The sequence below is a fragment of the Cyanistes caeruleus genome, chromosome 3, assembly GCF_971803275.1.
Source record: "Cyanistes caeruleus chromosome 3, bCyaCae1.hap1.1, whole genome shotgun sequence".
NCBI classification, from domain to species: domain Eukaryota; kingdom Metazoa; phylum Chordata; class Aves; order Passeriformes; family Paridae; genus Cyanistes; species Cyanistes caeruleus.
This window is the reverse complement of record NC_141703.1, coordinates 77,426,270-77,450,080: the sequence shown is the minus strand read 5'-3', so window position 1 is coordinate 77,450,080 and position 23,811 is coordinate 77,426,270. Positions and strand designations below refer to the sequence as shown.

The 23,811-nt window shown below is 45.5% G+C and overlaps 1 protein-coding gene and 1 long non-coding RNA gene across 2 annotated transcripts in view; both read right to left on the bottom strand.

Annotated features, from left to right (window-relative positions):
• MAML2 (mastermind like transcriptional coactivator 2) overlaps positions 1 to 18,172 on the bottom strand; it is a 209,154-nt gene extending 190,982 nt beyond the window's left edge. Inside the window, exon 1 of the mRNA XM_086882025.1 lies at positions 17,743 to 18,172. Within this exon, the coding sequence (XP_086738151.1) occupies positions 17,743 to 18,141 (399 nt within the window). The 5' untranslated portion in view covers positions 18,142 to 18,172. The remainder of the gene's footprint in view (positions 1 to 17,742) is intronic.
• Positions 18,173 to 18,591: 419 nt separating this feature from the next.
• Positions 18,592 to 19,470, bottom strand: LOC111944697 (uncharacterized). Its single transcript, XR_002871373.2, has 2 exons — positions 19,301 to 19,470; positions 18,592 to 18,958 (listed from the first exon to the last, which is right to left on the bottom strand). It is a non-coding gene; the product is annotated as an uncharacterized LOC111944697 (long non-coding RNA).
• Between the last annotated feature and the right edge of the window lie 4,341 nt (positions 19,471 to 23,811).

Sequence of the window (23,811 nt, the reverse complement as noted above, 5' to 3'; positions counted from 1 at the left end):
AAGGCTTAAATTAGATGTAAATGAACCTTCATATGTATTGGAAAACTTTTAGAGGATCTGTAGTTTATAAAACATTGACAGGTATGTCCACAGACTTTATACTCCCCTGTGGACACAGTAAGAACTTGCTCTGTGCAAGAAAAGCTACCCTGTTTTTGGATAATTTGAGGGTATGTGTGACAGCATGGATAAGCATATGGCTAGTTCTCTGCCACTAAACCTCAGCAGTGTAAAGTCAAGAATGGATATAGTTTTCCTGGCATAAGCAATATTGGAATTTCTTTGGACTAAGATTTTTCTTGTCTAGCTTTAGGCCCTTGTAAAAGTAAAAAAAAACTTTGTAGGCTAGAAATACCATAGGCTGACTAGCTCCTTGTGGACAAAGTAATTTTTAAAGTAAATTGGCCCCCAAACAGTCATTTCCAATTCAAATCCTCATGCAAAAGAATGTTCTTCAGGCTTTACAAAATTATTTAACTGGTTTCATAATATTTGAAAAAATTATTTATTTGGAAAAAGTTCAAAATGGAAATAATGCTCTCAGTATTCTAACTTAAATACTGAGGCTGAGGTAGCCCCGTGTTTCCAACGTGCATGGTCTCGGAGTAAGCCTGTGTGAAGGTGTGAACCTCTGTGCAGGACAAGTGACCTGAGGGTGTCAGTTCCCACTGCAAAATCCTGCCACCATTAGTCCTTCTTCACTGACACATGTGAGACTGAGGCACTGCAGGGCCACAGTCCCTCATACAGAGCTCTGCAGTTTGTCTTGGTCCAATACAACCTGTGGGAGAATTCATCCTTTGGGAGTGAATGGTACGAACAAGGATTCTGGTGGCCTATCAGCACTTCAGTTCCATGTGTTTCAGTCCAAGTTAGTGCAGAACAGCTCTGAACCTTACCCTCAGCCAGAATAATTTGTTCAAACTTACATTAGAGACATTTTGATTTGGATAGCTTAAGAGAGTGAGTTTTCTACATGATAGACATACACATAGCTCAGGCAGGATTTGTTGCACCTAACATAAATCTTGACACCCTAACACTGAGCTGAACTCTCACTGGCAAGAGAAGCACTTCTTTTGATACCCAGAGTGTGATGAGGTCCTAATGATGGTATGTTCCATGTCATTTTAAGATTGCTTCACCCTGGCCACTGGGTTACACACAGTACAGGCCAAAACGTAACCCGCTGGTCAGTGTGTGTTACGCATCCATTTCTGTGGCTCATCCACAGAGGAAATGAGTCTCTCAGCCACTACCCTGAAAGAGCTGGTTCGTCCACCCACACTATGATAGCTTGTGAGTTTAATTCTAGATGTCCCTGACCTCTAGAATTTGATGGTGGTGAAAACAGTGGTTAGCATGCAAGTCTCCATGTGTTAACATTAACTAGGACACAAAAAAAGAAGTTATCCTATGATTATGTACTGATGACCTGAACAAAGCCAGTCAACCCAAACTGAGTTCTTCTATGAAAATTATCTTTAATTTGATTTTTCCTTATCTTAAGAACATAGTGTTCCACTTTTAGGTTGGGGCCAGTCCTTTTTTCTTCAATGGCAACATGAATACCTGGCTTCTGTATGAACAAGCTTACTAGTACAACCCCAGTGGCTCCTACTGAGACACGACAATAAAACTTCCTCCTGGACTCTGTGATGCACTGCCACATCAGTCTCAGAACCCACAGACCCAGAAAAGGAATCTAGAACTTTGCACTAGTCTGCCTCAGCTCTGATAAGATTCTCTTCAATAGGCTGAATGTGACATTCCCTCTGTCACTCCCTCATGTGTCACTGGTGGTGGCTGCAGATGTGTATCAGGATCTTAGCCTCAGCTGGAGGAGGTCAGGTTGGTTTCCAGCAAGACCAGTAAAGCAAAGATCAAATGGCTTATTAACCAGAGGTAAAATTACAGCCTTGTTGTTATCGGTACAGATTCTCTTCTTTATCTCACTGGTGTTAATCAGAAGAAAGTAATGAGATTTGGTCTAACACTGAAGGGTCCTGCCCTAGTCAAGGGCCTACATGTTCATTTTCTGCTTTGTAGCCAGCTGCTCAAGAGTATTTCTGCATGCAAAGCCACTGTCTGTCAGTAGATCAAATCTTTTCATTCTGCAACACCAGGTACTCCTTCCCTTCATAGATAGATAGGGTGGAAGTTCTCAACCATCTGCCTAGTGTTCCTTGCAAGCCAAGGAATCACTTAGCCCACGCTGGGAAAGCAAATGTGAAGCCCTTCATATCACCATCCTACATCCTGGTTCATCCCTGCCCAGCCAGAAGTGTCCCTTGCAATGAGCAGCCCCAGGTACCAGTTGTTCTGGTTTGCATGCCTGCACCCCCACCACGTCGGTGTGCTATCTTCTGCTGGCTGACAGCCTTTAGACACACCAGTGGGCATCATCACCAGTGCAAGCTGCAAGTGTTCCAATGGGAGCCAGACACTCCAGCTTAATATTGCTTTCTCTTTTTCAGGACTGTTTTCATGAATAAGCAGACATTCTTCTGCCCACTGTGAGTGGGAAAGGCACTCCCTATGTCTCCTGCTAAGCAGCCAATCCTGGCTAAACCTAAGGACCTTAATGGGCCCTCATAAACACCTCTGGGTGCCTCCCTGTCATGCTTGGTTTGGGAATTACTTGTGTGAAGGGTGCATCTTTCTTATCATTGAGTTCTTCATTGGAACAGGTAGCCCACAGAGGTTGTGGAGTCTCTCTCACTGGAGACATTCAACAACCATCTGGATGCAATCCTGTGCCATAGGACACACAATTCTGTGTCTAGGACAGTCCTGCTTGAGCAGGAGGGCTGGATCAGATGATCCACTGTGTTCCCTTTTAACCTTCTCCATTTTGGGATTCTGAGTTTCTGCTGGAGCATAACTAGACAGCCCTTTGCCTCAGTAACTATTATGTGAAGGGAATTGCTGGAAATGTTTCTGTGATGCAAGAGCAGACAAAAAAATGAAGTGGGGAGGCAGCGAGGAGGAAGATTGATTAACTGGACCATCCTAACCATGTGTTCCTGAGCAGTGCCACCAGTGAAACTAACTGAAAATAAGAATTGACAGTAGCTTTAGCTCATTACCATCAAGGAAACTAAACAAAATCTGATGGTGTAGATGGCTTTTCTCTCCAGGAAAATGATCTCATTAATAATGTTTCTGAGTGGTGATCAGAGGCGTCCACGGCCTTGCATTTGCTGGAGAAACTCTTTAAGTCACAGGAAACCTTTGAACAATCCATTTCTGTGCTATAGCATCTCAGTTACCCACACCGAGTCTCTGCCACCAGGTCCTCACCACCTCAAAGTCAGTGGGATAGGAGAAGGACAAGAAGGTCTGCTGTTTGCAATGCTAATTGCCTAGTGAAGGAGCTGGTATAGCTCTTTTAACCTTTGCTCAACATTATGTCTCTTGTTTCTCTGCCTCATGCTTTTACCAAGGCCCCAATCTCCTTCCTGCCATTCCTTGATAAAAGGATAATAAATGCAGTAAAGATACTAATGTGTTAGATTAGATAAGAGATGGTTACAAAAGCCCAGCAGAGCTGTTCATGCAGGACTTAAATGTCTCTGGTTTTAAGCAGATTTGTTTTGCTTTCAAACCCATTGCTCCTGTAATGTTGTACCTTTACAGACCATTTCAGAAGAAGCCAGGTCCTAACATACAGCTCATTGCCCCTGTAAGAGGCAATGGCTCCGGCCTCCCCTACAAAGCACTCACATTGAGTTGGGGCCCACACACAACCTTCAAAGTGCACATGGAGTGGTTTGTAAGGCAGGAAAAGGTGATGGCTAAAGACAGATTAAGTGCTGAGAGACCAAACCTGTTCTGAGGAGACGAAGCATACCAAGAGACAGAAAAGTACAAGTTTTAGATGTGCAATTGTCTTGTAGTAGGCCTGATAAAACAGGAGATCTGGCCACTGGCTACTGTTGCATTGATGTGGAGTCAATCAAATTGGATCAGTGGGTTTTTTTCCTTGGAAAATGACAACAAATTATTTTACTACTTCTTGAAAGAACAGCTATCCTGCTCTGCATCAATATGTTTTCCTAGTCCCAGGGTAATTTTTTCAAGCCTCCTTCGCTTACATGTCATGGTTCTTTACAGAGCTAGACACTTGAACACTGACAGCAAAATTTCACTCTTTTCCTTTGTCCTTCAGCTCTTCTTCTGCCTTCAGCTCCTAGCACTGGCCTCTTAACACCACACTGAGATCGATGGTTACCATGTGTGCTGGGAAGTCCAGGCATCCCACCACCCTGCAAGGACCGTGAGAAACAGTGAGTCTGAGAGACAGAGTTTCAGCCTTAATACTGGATTTCCCAGCTGGGACCTGCCTGTGTGTGGTAGGCCTAGAGTCCTTTACAGGTAAAGCCCTTTTCAATAAATTATTGCCTTTAAATTTTTAAAATACATTTTCAGTAATATATCTATAGAATGAAAGGCCCATACAGAGGGAAAGCAGAAACAGTGACAGATCAGAAGGCAATGATAATAACTCAGCCTTGTCTAAAGGCCCAACACTTACATCACTGGCAAGAAAAGAGACTGGACTGTCTCTTACTAGCACAATTCAGGATTTTTCCTAGACCACACATACAAGCAAGGTAGGAAATGGGCCTTTTACATTTGTTCTCTAGTATTTCTAACTGTTCAAGAAACAAGAAAGTCTGTCTTTATACAAGGCATTTATAATAGTGTTTTCACTGTACAGCAAACCAAAATGTCAAGTTAGTACTATAAGTATAATTTCAGAAAGTAAATAGGTAACTACTTCTCAGGTAAATACAAAGAATACCTTGTCCTCTGGCACTGATGGATGATTCATTGACTGATGCACTAATGTCACATGTTAGCATTTTTTTTTCAGCCATGGCTCAAGTGTGTATTCTTGACTCAAGCAGAATCTCCTAGGGACAAATGTTCCAAAAGTCTCCAGAGATTTTAGGCTGTGATTTAAAAATACAACTAGATGTCCAGTTCTCCTTGGTTTTGGTTCAGTACAGAGAAGATTTGATGGCTACATGTTTTAGATAAAAAAGATTTGGACTCCTAACTGTTCCCAGACTGGTCATTGGGATGCAGAAGAGGAATCTAAGAGTCCAAGGGTCAAACACAGTCATAGAAATAATGCTAACTCTGTGTGAAGAGTTACCTTTCTAAAATATAATTGCTCTTCATTTAATGGCAGTTGCTTTAAATAATCTGCACCTGGGCACAGAGCATATGTTATTGAACACTCAAGTGGCAAATAGGCAGTAGCACTACCAAAACGTGTTTATGGTTCATAGACACTCAGATTCCAGAGTGAGTGAAAATGTAAAAGGTGACCAGGAGAGCCTTCACATTTTCTGCCTTGCTTGCACCACCCAGCCCTATTTAAGAGTCAATAAAAATACAGGATAGTGAATGAACTACTAATCTTAAAACTTTGGTATACTCTTAAGTATTTTCTGAATCAGACAAATAAAGATGCCTCCCCTGGAATGGGGTCCACTTCAACAAAGCAGCACCACAATAGACATGTATTTAATCATATGTTTAATGTCACACATATTCTTTTAGTATTTTTTTAACTGAATCCTAAGCATTTACAACTGTATGCCCGGTCTGTGAGTGCTCATGGCCTGTGGTGAAGGGCCAAAGAACCTACAAGTGCCTTGTCAACTCACAGAAGCTTTTGCTCTGAGTTTCTTATGACAATGACACAGGAACTTTGAGCTCATCCTTTATAAAACTAATAAGAGAATATGCTCATGGTCATTAGACGTTCTGTTTAAGCAAAAAGCTAAAGACAGCTAGAGAAGCAGTATGAGGGAAGATGAGGAGAACATGTGGAAGACATGTGTTCAGCATGTCTCTCTTAGCCTGGCCCTCTGGCCTTTCCAAACTAGAAAAACAACATTACGAAGCAGCAGTGTCAGAAGCATGAAAGGGGAGATGGGAGGGCAAGAACCCAGGTGAGAGGGGGTGAATGTGGAAGAGAAGACATGGCTTATAGCTTTAGGAAGTGGAGGAGGGGAACAGCAGAGAAAAACTTTACCAGGGGAAGGGGGTGAGTGTGACTTGAGCGACCAGAAGTGGCAATGCAAGGCGGGGGTGAGGAGTCCTGACCTGTGTCAAAGAGCCTGTGCTTTGATGGCAGCCTGAGAGACCCAAGCACAGACAGTACGTCCTGGGAGAGGGCTGAAAGAACCACATAATAAAGTGTTGCAGTAAATAGCCCTTTTGGCACACCCATCATCCAAAGGCTGTTATCCTTCAGAGGCACGACAGAATGAACACACATTCAGTACACTAGCAAGGGGGTTATCAACCTCACTAGCCATCCTGGCTCTAGCAGGGTCCCTCAGATGTATTGTGTGTGGTACAAATGTATCTCAAAGGCCTTACATATGGTTGGTTTATATAGAAAGTTTGAGCAGTACATACTGTTTACTCAAGGGACTGGATTAACTTCTGAAGAGCTATTCTGGTCCACCTGTAAACACATGGACTAAAGGGCCTTATGAAAAGTAGTTACTGTGTATTTCCAAGTGGCACCTTTTAAAACCTGGATATCTTGTGTTATGAATGCTGGGGGCTTGTTTTGGTTTCTAAGTACCAAAAATGACAGGATCATGCTATACAACTACTGGGTACAGCTATTTTTTCCTCTAGTTCAAAGCTGTTTTTTTCCCCACCAGTCCCCTAGGGCTGAAAAAGCCGTGTGTTAAACTTGCAGTACAAACTGCTGCTGGCAATTGCCCTCATCCCAATGCCCTTGCTTAGATGAATAGCGAGGTCTGTATATGGGATTGACCAAGGGGACGAGAGGGGAGAGGGCTGTGGTGCTCCCCAGCCTGCTTACACAGGAGCCTCACAGACTTCAGCCCAAGCACATCTACAGCTTCCTTTGCTGCTGAGAGTGGCACTGATGGCACCCTAGAAGCTCCCACATGAAGGATGGTCATGCCTAGTTTGAGGATGGCCTTCACACTGCACCTGGGCTGTGCTCTCAGATATACCATCCACACACAAACAGTAGATTGTGCCTTTAAGTTGCCTCAGGGCACCCCTCGAAGGAGAGTCTAGACTTGCCCAAAGGGATGGCTCAGAATAACTGAGCCTGGAATTATCCACTAGCTCTGTTTTCTAAACTATGACTTTAATGGAAGAAAATTTTGTAGTAAAGGTGGGGGGGGAAAAGCAAGGAGATGTGGGGGAAGTTGGGGGGAGGGGGGCAGGGAATGAGGCCAGAGTGTGTTTGCAGCTGCTGGCCATCAAATTTCAATTCAATCAACATGACTGAGTTCCAGCTCCTGCAAAAGAGAGCTTTTGACGACATATTGACATAGCCTGAACTACAGTGGTCCAAGTGGCAGTGCTATAATTATAAGGATTATATTTAATACTGCACTTAGAAATGAAGGTCTGAAACACTGTCACACTCTCTCTCTCCCTAAAATCTGGCCAAAATATGTCCTAGGAACCATTATGGTAATACATAAAGTTGGTAGGAAAAAAAGAAACATCAGAACTCAAATCGTTATAAAAGGGGATCATGTGGCTGGCAGCTCAGGTCAGTTGGGAGTTGAGCAGTGAGGAGGAAAAATGAGTGTTAAAGGAAGGGCAATTGGATTTGCAGGAAAAATGGAAAGTAGTTTTAAAAAGTACAGAATTAACTGGTTTAAGGAAAAAAGTCAATTGATAATTAATACACTACTTACTTCTGAATTTGGATTCTTTTTGTAGCATGTCGTGGACTTCAGCCAGGCTGAGGCCTGTTTGTTGAACAAAGACCAAACCCTGCAAATATTTCTTGACTTGCTTAATTCGACACATCTTGATTTCAGTGCGATTACCCATGTGTGCACAATTAAGCACACGCATAAGTGTTTCCGGGAACTGGGCCATGGAGGTAAGCGGCTGCATGTTGAACATCAAGTCTATCTAGCTTGGAAGGATGTCGAACCAAAAGCTTTCAGAGAAGCAGAGAGAATGCATTTCTTTGGAAAACAAAATAATTGACTCTCAACTAGCGCAATGATCAGAAATAAAAAGCCTGATCCTACATTAGGCTGATGTTCCGCAGTGCCACGTCCACAGTATTTCCCATAGGCGGTTTCAGGGGGGGCAAATCAGATCATAATCAAGCCTGAAACTGCAGATGTTGAGATACCATAACAATGAGGAAAAAAAGAATGAGAGGGGGGAAAAATGGGAAGGGAAGGGAAGGGAAGGGAAGGGAAGGGAAGGGAAGGGAAGGGAAGGGAAGGGAAGGGAAGGGAAGGGAAGGGAAGGGAAGGGAAGGGAAGGGAAGGGAAGGGAAGGGAAGGGAAGGGAAGGGAAGGGAAGGGAAGGGAAGGGAAGGGAAGGGAAGGGAAGGGAAGGGAAGGGAAGGGAAGGGAAGGGAAGGGAAGGGAAGGGAAGGGAAGGGAAGGGAAGGGAAGGGAAGGGAAGGGAAGGGAAGGGAAGGGAAGGGAAGGGAAGGGAAGGGAAGGGAAGGGAAGGGAAGGGAAGGGAAGGGAAGGGAAGGGAAGGGAAGGGAAGGGAAGGGAAGGGAAGGGAAGGGAAGGGAAGGGAAGGGAAGGGAAGGGAAGGGAAGGGAAGGGAAGGGAAGGGAAGGGAAGGGAAGGGAAGGGAAGGGACCTGGAGTGTCTGGAGATGGTTTCTAAAGCAACAGAACCCTAAATAAATGGTCTGATTTTCCGAAGTGAAAAACATAAACTGAACAGCCCATGCAGCATTTTTGCCAACTGTCATGAGGTGGTATTTCTAAAATCTGGTGGAATGACTCATCCCAGAACAACAACTGTTGCCAACAAGGTCTTTCCTTCAGGTCTAGATATTAGAATAAGAGAGATACAAAAACAAAATAAACAGGAAAAACAGGGACAGCTTCTTTTCTTGGGGTTCAATTCTGAAGCTTCCTGTGAATTTTCCCACTCTCCAAGATGCCTCCCCAAGTTACTGAATAGGCATCCAGGTGATCCTCGGGTGAAGGAAGAGATTGAGTAAACCTGTTCATTAAACCAAATTCTTCCTTCTGCACCTAGTCACCACCTCTCACACCATGGGTCTGTGCGTGATGCATCCTCCTGATCCATTCTGCCCTCCACAGCAGCAGACATTACTGGGGGAAGCATGACCCTGCTGACAGGTAGCGCAGTCCTCAAGTGGTTTGAGACAGACTCCCTTAAACTCCATGGGAGCAAGCCTGGACCAAAGACTCCACTGTTGTGCAGTAACTAAACACAGCCCTGTCAGCACCAATGAACGTCCTTCTTTGGCTAGTACAGAATGCAACGATTTCAAAGACGCTTTCTGGAGCAGTGTTGTTTTGCTGAATAATTTATGTCTCTGAGTCTTCTGAAAATGAGCAGCATACACTTCAGTGCTGCAATAATACTGTTCAGTGGAGACAGTGCACATTATGTTCAGTAAGCTCATTGCTTAAACACTGTTGCCATGACTATAAGAAAGTGATTATACTATTGTTTACAAGAGACTCTCAGTAAGTCATTACCACAGTAAGCCAGAGTTTTGCCTCAAGTCAAAATTTTTCAGAAGATAAAAAAAAATCTCACAGGTATAATTAACTTTGTGATCAAGATAATCCATTGAAAGGCTTTGGAAACTGAATACATCCTACAGTGAGGAATGAAAATAAGTAAGGATCACTAGTGTCTCAGGACTGTTGACTTACTGGTTTTCTGTCTGTTTTGTGGATAAATTCCATTGAAAAGAAAAGCCCTGCTAACTAAAAAGCTGTTGTAACTCATTTTCAAGGAAGAAATAATTTATAGGGTAAGCACCAATACAGGAGTGAGATGAATGATGCTATAAAAACAACCTATGTTGTACATAACATAGGGGGGAAAAAAAAGACTGTAAAATTTTGACTTAGAAGAAACATTTGGTGTTATGAAATATGGCTTTTCAGTGTCCTGGATTGAAATTCATACCTAGAACACTTAGTTCTGAATCCTCTGGTGCATATACATGTACAAGAGTCCAGTACATGACCTCTTTATCTCAATAATGTGCTGCTGATCAATAGTTTCCAAAACTAAGAAGCAATTCTGAAGCTGTCGGAAAGTCATCCTCACATTTCCTATGATCAGTAACAGGCCATGGAACACAAAGCAAAGAGATGATTAATAGAGTGCTGGACCAGGAGTCAGGAAATCTGGGCTCCGTTCCCAGCTCTGCCACTGACCTGCTGTTTGGCCTTGGGCAAGACACTTGACCTTTCTGTGCTTCTGTTCCTCCTTCCATTCTTTGTCTATCTTGTCTCATGAGGCACTGAGCTACGCAGGGAAGGGCACAGTTCTCATTGGGTGTTTGTACAACACCTACTCTAGGGAGGTGGCTGCAGAGATCTGCAATAAAGCCAGGGCACCACCAAGATGACTCTTGCACAATAGCATATTTTGTTTCAAAACAGAGTGGCCATGATGAACCCTCTTGGGGTTTCATCTCCTAGTCTGGGATCTTACCAAGTCTTTCAGCCAGCTTCAGGCTCAGGCAGCAGGTAAATGGATTTGCAAGATCTACATCCTCACTTGTCAGAAGGATTTTCACATTGATTCCTAATTGGTACTAATTTCTCTCCAGCTTGATTCAGCTGGGTTTGCAAGCACATCAAAATTATAACTGAGTGACACAGATAAAAATAGCTACAGGAGCCATTTCTGAACTAAAGGAATTTCTTCAGGAAAATGCCAACACCTATAGGTGAAACCACAGGCGTGAGGTGTTTTCAAATCAAAACTAAAATAAATTTTATTTTTTTGGTAAGTGCATTGGAATTTTATGTTAATTATTCAATTAAGCAATATTTCTCAGTGTTTTTCTCACCCTGAGCCACAAATGTGAACCCTCCTCCATTGCTACCAGATGGGAGGCAACACATGCAGGGCAAGGTAGCTCTCACCTGCTTTCACTGGGGAGCCAGCTGCAGCCTCAGAGGAAGCTGATGACTTTTGTATACACTCACAGTTCCACTCTCACTCTGCTCCCAGTTTGCTGAAGCATCAAGTACATGAAAGTTGGACACAGATGACTTAATTGGGAGATTAATTTGAGCAAAATTGATGCAGAATCAGGAGCAATTAAATCAACAAAATATGAAGCATACACATTCATAATTATGAAGAGAAAGTCAAAGAATGCTTTTCTCTCCTAAAAAGAAGGTTCACTGCCACATCTTGCACTTTTATTGTGAATATTGGCACCATGGTGCCATGAAAACCTAGGTCTGGAGTCGTGATTATGTAAAAGACTCATTCAGGTTTGTATTTCCAATACTCAGATCTGTAGGTCAAAGGCTGAAAATGTGATTTGAAGCTCCTCAAAGGCTTTGTCAAAGCAAACATTCAAAACTCCTGTCTTAGGCTCCATCACTAATGAATTTGGCTTCTGAGCCATAAAACTCACCATCACATCTCAATTCACTTTACAGAAGTAATAAATAGTTTCAGTTTTTTTCAGAATAGTTCAGTTTCTTTCATAGAAGAAACTGAAGTTTATGGAAGTGAAATAGCAGGAGTAATCTGTTGAATATATCCTAGAGTCAGAGTGGAAACACTTAGATTTTAGTCTATAGCATGCTCACTTCAAAACTGTTTCTTGAGAATTGCAGGTATTTTGGTTTAGGTATTTGTGTTGGCACTACAGGACAATTAGGGACTGATTACCTGCATCTAAAAATACTTTGGAAGAACCTGACAAGGTATAACAAATTTACAAGTTGACTCTCAAGTGGCTTTAGGAAGCTTTGCAATGGAAATCTAGGGCATAAATAATTTATGCTTTTATTTAAAATAAAGAAAAAAGCACAGAAAAAAATCTGTATCTTAGTACTGCTAAGCTGAAAATTTGATACAAACCTCACTCAGCACCAACTCGTTTTCTGCAGCCACAACCACTGCCTCTTTCACTGCTCAAAGCTGTTCCAAACTGAAGCAGCATGATATAGGTTTGCAGGCGGTGATTAAGATTTGTGGAAAGTACAGACCTGTCAAGAATCCCATCAGCCTCATCCTACTCCTGCAGGGTGTACCACCACTGGGAATGCATACAGGAGAATACTGACATGCAGACACTGGAGAGAGGTTGAAGAGCAAAGACCTTGTTCTTCTTCTCTTCAGAGCAGCCAGGTGGCCAAAGCTCTTCTAGGCACCATGCAGCTGTTTGTGTGCCCTCTAAGGTCTAACGCAGTGGTTGCTTTAATGACCTGCTGGAATTCCAGGATGTGATGGTGTCAGGTCATTGTCATGTAAAGTTAAACCTTCAGCAGAACCCAAGGTCCCATGTGCTAGTGAGACTACCACCAGAAAAGTTAAAGCATAGAAGGGAAATAGTGGCATAGCAGGAGACATTTGCAAGACCACAGAGACACTTTCTGGCAGAACTGGCACCTTTATGCCAGTGTTTCGTTAACTGGAGCAGCATGCCAGCTTCCAGCTCCACCTATATCACATAGGGAGTGCAATATAAATGAAGCAGTGGAGGTACCACCCTTCCCAAGGTTGTCAAAGGGACCTGGATGGAGCAATTATTTTCCAGTAATGAGATAGTGCTGAAGTTTCAGCTTCATAAGGCAGAAGACTTCATAAGAAAAGCAGACTACAACTGGCCTCTGAAGACAATATCTTGGTAGGAGTGACTGTTGACAGCAGTTAGGAAGAGAGGCACTGTGGCCTTTCTTAACCTGCTGACTAACCTAGCTGCTGGGACATTTTTTGGTCACTGCCACCTAACTGAACCCCCCACACTCCTTCTGCAGTGAGCGTTCTTTGCAAGAACAGGAGTACTAAAAGTGATGCGAGTCAAACTTCAGGCAAAACAGCCTCTCTGACTCAGGCATGCCTTTCTAAGGTTCAGATTTCCCCACAGAACAACTCACATTTTTGCTGGAGTCACAGTTTTCAAAGCAGAACAAACAGAAGCTGAATATCACTTTCTTTTGTTGTGGTGTTACAGAAAAGGGACTCAGTTTGAGTACTGCAGGGGTGCAAGAACTCTCTCAGAGGGCATGCCACAACAGCCACAGACGTTGGCCTTAGAGAGCACATCATGCCCAGGCAGAGATGTTCCTCTGCTCATTGCCTGCAGAAGCTTTGGTGTTGGAAACAGTCTGTTAAACAGCTGCAGAATGGAGAAGACTTTTATTAAATGGATTCAAAGCTTAAAAAATTTTAGAGGGGACAAGTGATTTGATGGGAGAGCTAGGCCTGAAAAGGCTCATATATACTAGCATAAATTTAACAAATTCCCTTGTTGAAATTGTCATTAAAAACAGCTTTTATGCAGCTTCCAAGGAGTCTTCTTGATTATGGTCTGGAAAATATTCTCACAATTAAGGGGAACAAAGATTTTAAAAATTGCACCCATGTCCATCCTAACCACATGGCTCACAGCAGGCCAGAGGGCCCATAACAACAGATCAATGTTTTCCACCCACACAGGCAATGCAACTTACTCCTTTTACCTGGCTCAGCTACATAAATTGTCATTATCAGAGCTCAGCTTTGCTTCTGCAGAAGCCCAAGGAGCAGACAGCAGTCCTTTACCTCACAAAGAGAACATTTCCATTGCTTTGGCACCAAACTTTGTGTCAGTCAAAAGACTGCACTCTAGCTTTGCAGAATGGTTTGTGCTTGAATTCACCCGTCCTCGCCACCATAATGTCACTTCACCCCATAGCTGGTCACCTTATCCTGCTTGCTTCAGAGTGTTTCCAAATATTATGTGCCTCCACAACCAAAAAATGCAGATATTTCTGCAGGGTACCCTGGCAGCCAACTAACAAAAAAAACAAAGAACTTGGGAGATGTGGGTAAGTGTCAGCTTGGGCAAAGATACCAGAGCACAACTGTTCCTTTTAAAATACTCAAGGATCTTTAGCACAGAGGAGGCCAAACCTCAGCAAACACAGTGTGGATCATTAAAAAAAAAGTCCTAAGGAAATTAATTCAGGATCTCCACATAAAAGAACTGCCTAAATTGAGGTTTTACAAGTCAGTCTTGGCTCTTGGTACCAGTCAGGCAACCCTGTTTTCCACTGAGGTCCTCTGGGAACTGGAACAAACCCATTGACTCTTCTAGATTTGTACAGCTGTTTATGAGAATTTAGGGGAGCAGGAGGAATTAACACATTCCCCTCTTCCTTGGATACATCACTTTTATGGAATTGTTCTGCCTTTTCTTTTTTTCACCTGCTTGCAGACTACATCTGGGGAGCAGACCACTTTCACAGTAACTTTTCTAAGTAGAGAAAATAGTATTGTATTTAATTATTATTTTAAATTAATTATTATAATGACAAATTCAGCACAGTCATGAGATGGATGAAAGTAGAACAAGTCACCTGTGACTGATGACAAGCATCACTTAACACACTCAGAGCCAGCGGGTGGCGGCTGCAATGAAAGAACCTGACCAGAATAATACACTAGTGCCCATGAGACAGAGTTCCCAGCTCTCACAGAGCAAAATGAACAGTGCTCACTCAGCCTGTGTCAGAAGGATGATGGAATGAATTGGCTGCCGGAGACTTGAAACTGCAGTGCAAGAACTTTGGTATTACCAGTTCAGTGCTTAAGCCACCGAGGAATGGCCTCCAGAGCTAACTGTTTATATATAACATAAATAGTATAAACAGCTAAGTGCTGGAGGGCATATACATACATATAGATGTATGTATAAAAGAAAGACAGAATAATTTATCTGTTCCACTCTGCACCATGAAAAGTAACAACACCATGTAAATAAACAAATGTTAGCTCTTGGGAAATGCAGAAAGGCAGAAAGTACAAAAGCTTCCCTAGCTGTGTCCCGAAGAATAAATTTCTCATTCACACACACCCACATCCATTGGTCCAGCTAAAAAAATCTGATCCCCAGGCTCCAATTAGAAAGTGCCGTTGCCAAAGATACTTTCTCAAAAATCAAAGTAACACTGTTAAATTAATGCCAAACCAAACTCCTCTAAAAACTCTCTCTTCTGCCAGTTTTAAAGTGCCCACTGGGAAGAGATAATTATCAAATAATAGTATCAACAATGTCAGGTAATCACTCAAAGCTCTTTGATATGTTCAAGGAAACATTGTTTCATATGTTACCAAGTGTCAAATATTTACTTTTGAGTCCAACTGTGTAAATGACCCATCCAAAGCCACTAAACACGGCGCATGTGTAACAAGAGCAGCGGGACCTGCAAAGCAGAGGAAACAACCCAGCTGGGTTTTGCAGACAAAGAGCGTCCTGATAGCCAGAACTCCCCAGCGAGAGTTATGACTGCCTTTGCACTTATCTGTATGAACCTGTGGTTTGTCTTTTTTTTCTAAACTGGTGGGCCTACAGCATGGAACGTGGAGCTTTACATTCCCCTCGGATTTGGGTATGTGTCTAGTCTCACAGGCCCAGTGTGAGACTCACAGCCGTGCTCCTGTCTTGTGCTTCCCTGTGCCAGAGCTGTACCAGCCACAACCGAAACTCAGAGCTGCCCTTGATCCAGGACCTGTGCACCTCATGTCTGCTGTAAGGAACAAATCTGGAATTAGAGGAATAGTGAGTATTCCACTGGATTTCCTCTTGAGAATCACTCCATAGAGGATGAATTCTGCTTAGAAATTGTTCTCTTCCCATCCATTTATGCTGCACAGGACAACAGTCTTAGTCTACCTCATCTTTCCTCTTCAAGTACCCTTGGAACAACTGGCAGGGATAATTCCTTTTCCAGCTATGGCTGAAGGAAAAGCAAGACTCTGCTCTTTCCTGGTCAATCCCTGCCCTCTGAATTTTCAAGAACAGGAACACAAAGCTGTACTACCTCAAAGCTGTATGACCCTCAGCCACTTGAATTCACCCTACTCAGACATCGCGTATTTTGCTACTCCTTGTTAATATTTGTAACTATGTCCTAAGGAGCTCCTGGTAAGGAGAAGGTGGTAGAAAAGATGTGACTTTGAACCAAGGCCTTTCTCTGTTTCTTAATCAGAGCAGCAAATGAGGAAGGTTGGTGTCAAGCATAGACTGGGAGGATGTGCAGTGCCACCATTACAACAGTGCTGTTTCACGAGCCAGCATTTACTCGGTGTCAAAACGTGGTTCAGGGCCCCAAACGTCATGCTTACTGAAGTCATACACCTTGTCAGCAGGGTTACTGAAGGCTAGAGTGCAAAAATGGCAGTGACTTCGTCAGACCTTTTGCTTCTCAAGGACACGTGTGTGGAGTTTTCTGGGAGCTAATGCAACATGCAACATAGCGCGAGAGCCGTGCGCAGCATCTCCAGCAAGCAGCAGGCTAATACCCATTAGTGGTATTTCAGAAACAAGGGCAACCTCTCTGCACTCAAAAGATGAAAATCTCTCAGTAATTTCTTGGGAGTTGTTCCATTTAGCATTTCCAAACAGCTGTCTCCAGCTATTTCATAATAACAACTAGCAAAAAAAAAAAAAATCAAAACAAACAAAATGAAACAGAACAACCCACATAGGCCTGTTGCCTGATTTCAGAAAGTGAATTTTGCTGGGACACACACTATTAGGCAAAGGCCTTCTTCCCCCCCCTTCGTAAGGCAAGTGCAGAGCATTACATTAATACACACTGGAAAAATAAGATAATGTCTTTCTTGATTGTGACGAGGAATGTGGGGAGATTTAATCTGAACACTTAGTCAGGTGGAAGCGCCTAAACTCCCCTCGGACACAATGTTATCGCACTTAGCGCTTACATCATCACCCTCACGAATGATGCTGAGTAACGCAGCCCCGAACGTCGATCCACGCAGCGCGCGGGTAAGGCGGGAGGAACGAGCACAAAGGTCCCGTTTTAGCACACGTCAGGCACTAAGAAAGATAAGTTTGATGTCTGGAGCGGAGGGAGCGATCTATTTTCGGCTGTTCGAATAGCAGCCGCGGGCCTATCAGAACGCAGTCACTCCTCTCGATGTTTCGCATGTGTGCCGAGAATTAAGAGTTGGGAGGCAGCACGGCGGAGCATACGCCTTCAAAAGCGTGGTGCACTGACTGCTCGTAATAAAGTAACAGGAGACAAGGCTTCGCCTCCTCGACATGTTCAGAGCAATTTCCAGTTGAGAAAGGTCAGCGTATCATTTACACAGCGGCAGTGCCTGGAAAACTCTCGTAACTCTGCTCCGCGAAGCGCTCTGGGTGACAATAACAGCCTGAGCATCGCAGCCATGAGCTGCTCCCGCTGCCCCGGGCGAGGCACTGCCCGAGCTCCAGCGGCACGGCTGAGCTAAGATAGGTGTCCGAAGCCCCGGCGAACGGGATGGCGTGGGGCCGGGGGGACAATTCTGAGGGCGGGTGATACTCGAGCGCTACTTTTCCCCCCTGCTCGGGGACGCGCTGACAGCGTCGGCCGCCCGTGCCCTTCTCAGGGATGCCGCCGTCACCGCCTTGGCAAGGCGCGACGGCAGAGGCGCGCGACGCGTTTTTAGGTGCACAGCGTGATGTAAAAAGCCCAAAACAAAGCCAAAGCAACACCTCAAGCAGTCCCAAAACCCCTTGGAAGAGCACCCTCACGCCCTCAGCCCCCCGCGCTCGGCGCCTGCCCACCGCTCCTCCCACACGCGGGTCCAGCTCCCGGCAGGAGCTCCCCGCGGCGCAGCGGCCCGAGCCCGCCCACAGCCCCGGGCCCGCGGGCAGGGCGGGCGCCCCGAGGAGCGAGCGGGGGCTCGGCGCGGCGCCTCCCCGCCGGCAGCGGGCGCTGTGACTCACCGCCAGGAGCGCCGAGGCGCGCTGCTCCCCCGCCGGCTGCTCCCCGTTGATGCCGCCGTTGCCGAGGAGGTGCTGGTGGTAGTCCGGGGGCGCCGCGCCGGCGGCGGCGGCGGCGGCGGCGGGGGCGGCGGCCGCCTTGGGGTGCTTGCCGGCCTTGCGGGCGCCCTGACCCTGCTGCACGAGGTGGAGGAGCTGCAAGGTGCTCTCCCGCTCGCGGTCGGAGCTCTCGGCGCGGCCCCGCTCGTAGCGCCCCTCGCAGCTGAGGTGGTGCTGGCGGCAGACGGCGATGCGGGCCCGCAGCCGCTCCACGATGGCGCTGTGCACCCGGGGCGCCGCCGGGCCCCCCCCCAGCAGCCCGGCCCCCAGCCCCGCGGCCTGGGGGGGAGCCGTGTCGCCCATCGCTGGCTGCCGGTCCTGGCCCTCCGGATGGGTCGGTCCTCACTGCCGCATGGAGGAGGGGGGGGGGTGGGGGGGGAGGCGGGGGCAGCGGTGGGAGCCCGAGCCCGGGGGCTGGCGGCGGGGCGGAGGGCGGTCAGCCCCGCGCCCCCAGCCCACCCCCGCCCGGCCCCCGGGCGGTGACGGCCCCGCGGGGGGCTGACAGATCGGGGGGCGGGAGGGGGTCGCTAGGGCTGCGCCAGCATCGGCCGGCGGGAGGGGCGGGGGTCGGGGCCGGGCAGCCCCGGCCGAGGGGCGCCCGGTGAGGGGAAACGGGGGGGGCTCCGCCGGGGGAGGAGAACGGGAAAAAAAAAAAAAAAAGAAGAAAAAAAAAAAGCCAAATAAAGCGAGCCGCTGCCTTCAAAATGAATCCCTGGACGAAGGAGCTCTCCCTCGGAAATGAGTGAGACTTGGCAGGTTTATTGGGTTTATTTTATTTCGGGGGAGCGGGGGGTGTTATTCCTTGAAGTGAAAATTTTTAAGGCATTGCCGTGGTCGGCGGCGCGGAGAAACCCCCGGCGGACCGAAAATCTCGTAGGGTAGCTGGAGTGGGTTTGTTGGGGTTTTTCTCTCTCTCTCTCTCTTTTTTTTTTTTTTTTTTTTTTTTTTAAAAGTCTTTAGTAAATGTGCAAATAAAGAGCCGGGGAAGGAGGAGAAAGAGGAGGAGGGTCGGGTTAGTTCAGTCTTTGTGCTTTCTCGTTTCTCTCGCCCGCTCGTTGCTGGCCACTCTGCGGCGTGGTGGTGACTGTGTCCGGCTGGCTGCCGCTAAACTGTAGTTCCTCTAAAAATCAGAGAGACACATCCCCCGGTCCGGAACAATGTCAGTCACTCCGTGGACTTCCAAACCACGCTTCGCCTTCACTTAATTCAGGCGCTGGATAAATCCGTATTGCTTTCAGTGCTCATCTCCCCCCTTAGTATATTCAGCAGCAAGCTACGGACCCAGGCAAAGAACTCCTCTCGCGTACTTTCCCTTTTACTCCCAGATATTGAACAGTTTCAAGTACAGTTTCAAGAAAAGCACGGAGGAGGGGGGAGAAGGGGAAGAGGAAAAAAAAAAAATCCCAAACAAGCAACCCAGCCCCTCTTCAGACAGTAATTACAAACGGAGAGTTGCACTTACAAACTTCCAGCATTTTGCCCCCAGAACAGTCCAGCAGCCACTTTTCCTTTGTGTTTTTGTATATTCCATGCCCGCTCCGGCGGGCGGGTGTTTGCCGGTGGGCTGTCGGCGCTGCCGGTGCCGGAGCTGCCCGCGGCCCCTCCGTGCGGCGCGGCGGGGCGCGGAGCGGAGCGGGGGCGGGAGGCGGGTGGCACCGACAGGGAGCGCGGCCGGGGACGCGGCGCCCGGGAGGCCGGGGCGAGGCGCGGAGCCTCCCAGCGGCCACCGAGGGGAGTCGGGCCGCTGCCGCTCCCCGGGAGGTATGTGCATGGGAGGAAGCCGAGGAAATCCCCCTCTCCCCTCCTCGCCCTCTACCTGGGTGCCGGGCCGGGCGCGGAGCGGCTGCCGAGGAGCGCAGCCTCTGCCTCCTCCCCCGGCGGCGAGACCTTCAGCCGAGTACGAGGGAGTTCTCAAATAAATCACGGCGCTGCGCTCCTCTACCAGCTGGATTTCTCTGGAACAGACGGTATAAGAACAAGCAGTGCGTTCTAGGGCGCTCGCATGCACGGGACGAGTGCACGACACGAGGTCAGGCTCGGGATGTGGGAGCTCTGCCGCTGACAAGGAGCTTCTTGGGTGTCCGGGGCAAGTCACGTAGCGCCTGCACTGTGGTTCCTCCCCGGGAAAGCCGCAGGCTTAGCGCTTCTCTCACCCGGCTCCTCTGTTTTGAGCAGGGCAATTTTAGACGACGAGATCCGGCCTCTGGAACTGGCCTTGCTGCAACTGGCAGCCGTCAGGTTCTGCGTGCTGTTGTAGGTGAGCTGTAAAGGAGGATGCAGAAATAGCTGGGAGCTGGCCGGCTTTATTAAAGCAACATGCTGTTGTACTACTGTGGCTGCATTAGCCAAATTCCCAAATACCTCTGGGAATAAAAATGGCCCCCAAGCACGCAGAGACACATCCCCGATGGAAAACCTCCAAGGTCTTTTGGGATTGTACAGCCCTTAGTAGATGGGTGCCTTATCTCTTTCAGTGCTGCAACGGGTCCAGTCAGAAAAATACACAAATTTCATCTCAGCATACTAAGACCACTAAGCTGAATATGAGGAGGAGCCAACAATAACACTCTCAGGTGTTTTTATCCCCTTCCAAGGTCATGCAAATAAATACTTTGAATGCCAGTGAAGAAGCGACACATTCCTGGGAAATCCCCCAGAATATAAAAGATACGCAGCATTAGACACATGGGAAATATAAAAACCCGCACTTTCATGATGCCCATCTCCTTCATGTGGCAACAAACATGAGGATTTATTGCAAGATGTGGGTTTCCAAGTTCTGGCTTGGTGAGCGCTGGCCAGAGCCTCCAGCACGTTCAGATCCATGTTTGTCTCAGCAAATGCTTCGAGACTTTGCTGAGGGATAAGGTCTGGGAGAAAGGATTTGGGGCTGGGCTGCCTTCAGAGGAAGGCATTATTGCTAACAGGAAAAAGAGATTTTTTTGTTGTTGTTTAACCTTGAACAACTGAGGAAGAGTGGGTTATTTGATACATAACAGTAGCTTGCATCTGTTGAGAACAGCGGGTTGGCACAGCTGGAAAATAAAATGAAATTATAATGTTTGTAAAATAGTAGACAACGTTACCTTTGCTTCAGGCCTTGCTTAGGCTTTTATTTGTTCTTTACAGCTCAGATGTCAGTGTTGTGTTTAAGGGGGGGGTCAGTCACAGAACACACGTGCAACAGCAACACACGAATCTCATGGAGAATAAGCAAGAGTGTTTGAAATGACGGCTTGGCTGGGGTTTTCAAAAGTGGCTGTGGGAATATGAAATCCATGGTGCTGCTCCAGAAGCTACCAAGACAGCTGGAGGAATTCTTTTTCTCTGTCTTACAAGATTTCGTGGAACTCAGAGAGTGATCTTTCCAAACAAAGATTTTTTTTCATTTTAACTTGAAACGTTTAAGATTCGCTTTATGCCCAGCAGCATCCTGAGAGTCCGGTTTGTGGTTCCATCTCTCCCTTTCGAGGCGAGAAGCAGCCGGCTGCGGGGCTGCGCTCAGAGCCCCGCTCGCTCAATCCACAGCAAATGCTGCCCCTGGTGTTTCCGAGCAGGAAATACCCCACAGCCATTCCTCGCCTTTCCAAGTTTTGCTCAGAAGAGCCTGGCGAATGTCACCAGCCCCTGGATACGGCCATCAGTGTTGGACTGGTTGCTTGTCAGTTTTCTTAAAAGCAAACGGTTCTTAACACCTTGTAACATCCCTTATGATTAGTGGCGTTCTCGTAAGTGAAGTCAGGATGAAACAATTAACATTACAGGTTCTTGAACAATTAATTACTTTATTCCTTCTGTTGACACTAATTTGTTACCTTCTTACCTGACGTTGTAATCTCGTATGAACTGTCATGCTCGATCATTTTTTTCTCTGTGAATACCCTACTGCTTTTGAAGCTCTGAGTTTCCCAAACCAGCAGCCCCCTCCAGATGAGAAAAGCACTTATTTGTGCCGGGTTCACAGCCAGGAATTCTCACCACAGACATCCCATCGTGCTAATAACTATCCAAAAATGGAACAAAAAGACTGTGCTGAACCTGTGTCGCCTGAAATCTTGAGTGCATGCTTCAGTTTCAGCACATGCCTTGTTCATCCGTGTTTAGAAATCACATATCAAATTGCTTCAAAGTTCTATTAACTCCACCGAAGAGCACATACCTGGTATCATTCCTACAGAGGACTTTCTCAACTCGGAGCTTTGAATTTTCAGCCATTTCCATTATTTACTTTTCAGTGAGGGTTCTTTGCCATTTTGAGTTCCTGGGGTACTCCCAGCATACAACATGTATGATGCTGCCCACCTGGCAAATTGTTAAACTTTGAAGCAGAGTCTGACTGCACCTGAGTCAGTTTTCTTGCCTTTAAATTTTGGGCACAAGGTGCTTGTAATTGCTGTTCTGTTAAACTATAAAGTAAGCAATCTTGAACAGAGCATTTCTGTGGGTTTTTTTTTGTTTTTGTTTTAACTAATAATAATTAATAAGGAAACTGTGTTTATTTAATAAACAATAGGGGAAGGAACCCTGAACAACCACATGCCACAACTTACTGCCCAGACAATTACCAAAATTCACATCAACTATTCAGGGAAGTGGAGCCGCTGATGGTTATTATCAGGGTTTTTTAAATATAATTTCACATATTTCTTATATTATTCTTTGGCTGGTAAGTCATACTTTTTTACATTCTTTTGTCTTACCTCTAAATACAGATTAGAAACTGGTATTTCTTTCTTCTCAAAGCAGAATCAGAAAGGCAACTTTTTAAAGTCTACTTTGTGTGTGCTGGTTATTTCGGTTGGAATGGTATTGTATTTTTTGTGTAGCAAACATGCACACTAGTCCACTCTGTTTATCCAAACAGACTTAAAAAAGCATAAAACTAGAAGCCTTTATTTATCCAAATAAATGTAAACTAGAGGAGTTAAGCATGGGAATTGCCTGTAATTGCCTGCTGAAGTGCTAAAAATAGCTGCTTTTTGGAAACAGGAGAAGCCTTCACTGTTGAAAAAGTGACAGTAACAGCGATCTACTACTAGCAGACAACTTTCTTTTCAAAAACTGAAGGACACAGGGAGAAAAATAGTTTCTTTTCATTTTTTGCTGCAAGAACTGGACAGAATATAGACCAAAAAGAACCTCCTGTCCCAAAAGTCCATCGTCTTAGCCTGATCCTGTGCATAAATACCTTGTGTGAACTTCATCATTATCACTGTCTCCAGTTACAGAACTTAAACTAGAGCAGATTATCAAAACATTGCAGGAACTAAAATAATTTCCAAGTATGATCATTAATCACCTATTCAAAGTCTAATCACATACTGAGCTCTCTTCATTGTTCCATTAAGACAGGTACTTTATCTTGATTAGAGCTACTTCTTCACAAATTAACACTAAAAACAATTTAAAATATTCTACTGGAAAAAAAAAAAATATTCTCTCACCTAGCTCCATTCAACTTCTCTGATTTTGAAAAAAAAGCATGAAAGACTGGTTAGATTTCTAACTTCTCCCATCATTAGATATTTGCACAATTTTTTTTCCTGCTGGAAATATTTTTATTGATTATTTCTATATATAGAAAATCTCAGGGGTAAGAGTGCTCTTTGTGCTTCATGGTGGACTAGCATTTGCAGACAGAACTAGAAAAACTGATCTAAATTTTTACATATTTACTCTTCTAAACAATTTAACTTCCTGTGGTGAAGATAAATGTAAAAGTGATGTAATGACACTTCACATTTTAGAACGTCTTTTAGAAACGCTTCAGGTAGAACAGCAGCCACAAAAATATTATCACTTCCTCCCATCTCAGTGAGGGGAATATCAGAGTTTAACACACAAAAACATCAGCTCCTGCCAAATCAAATATCTCTTCCTTACTGAAACAGAAGAATGATTTCACTTTAAGGCATTTTCTTGGTCCCACTGCTGATACCACAGCCAAGATTAGTAAACCTATGGAAGCACTTT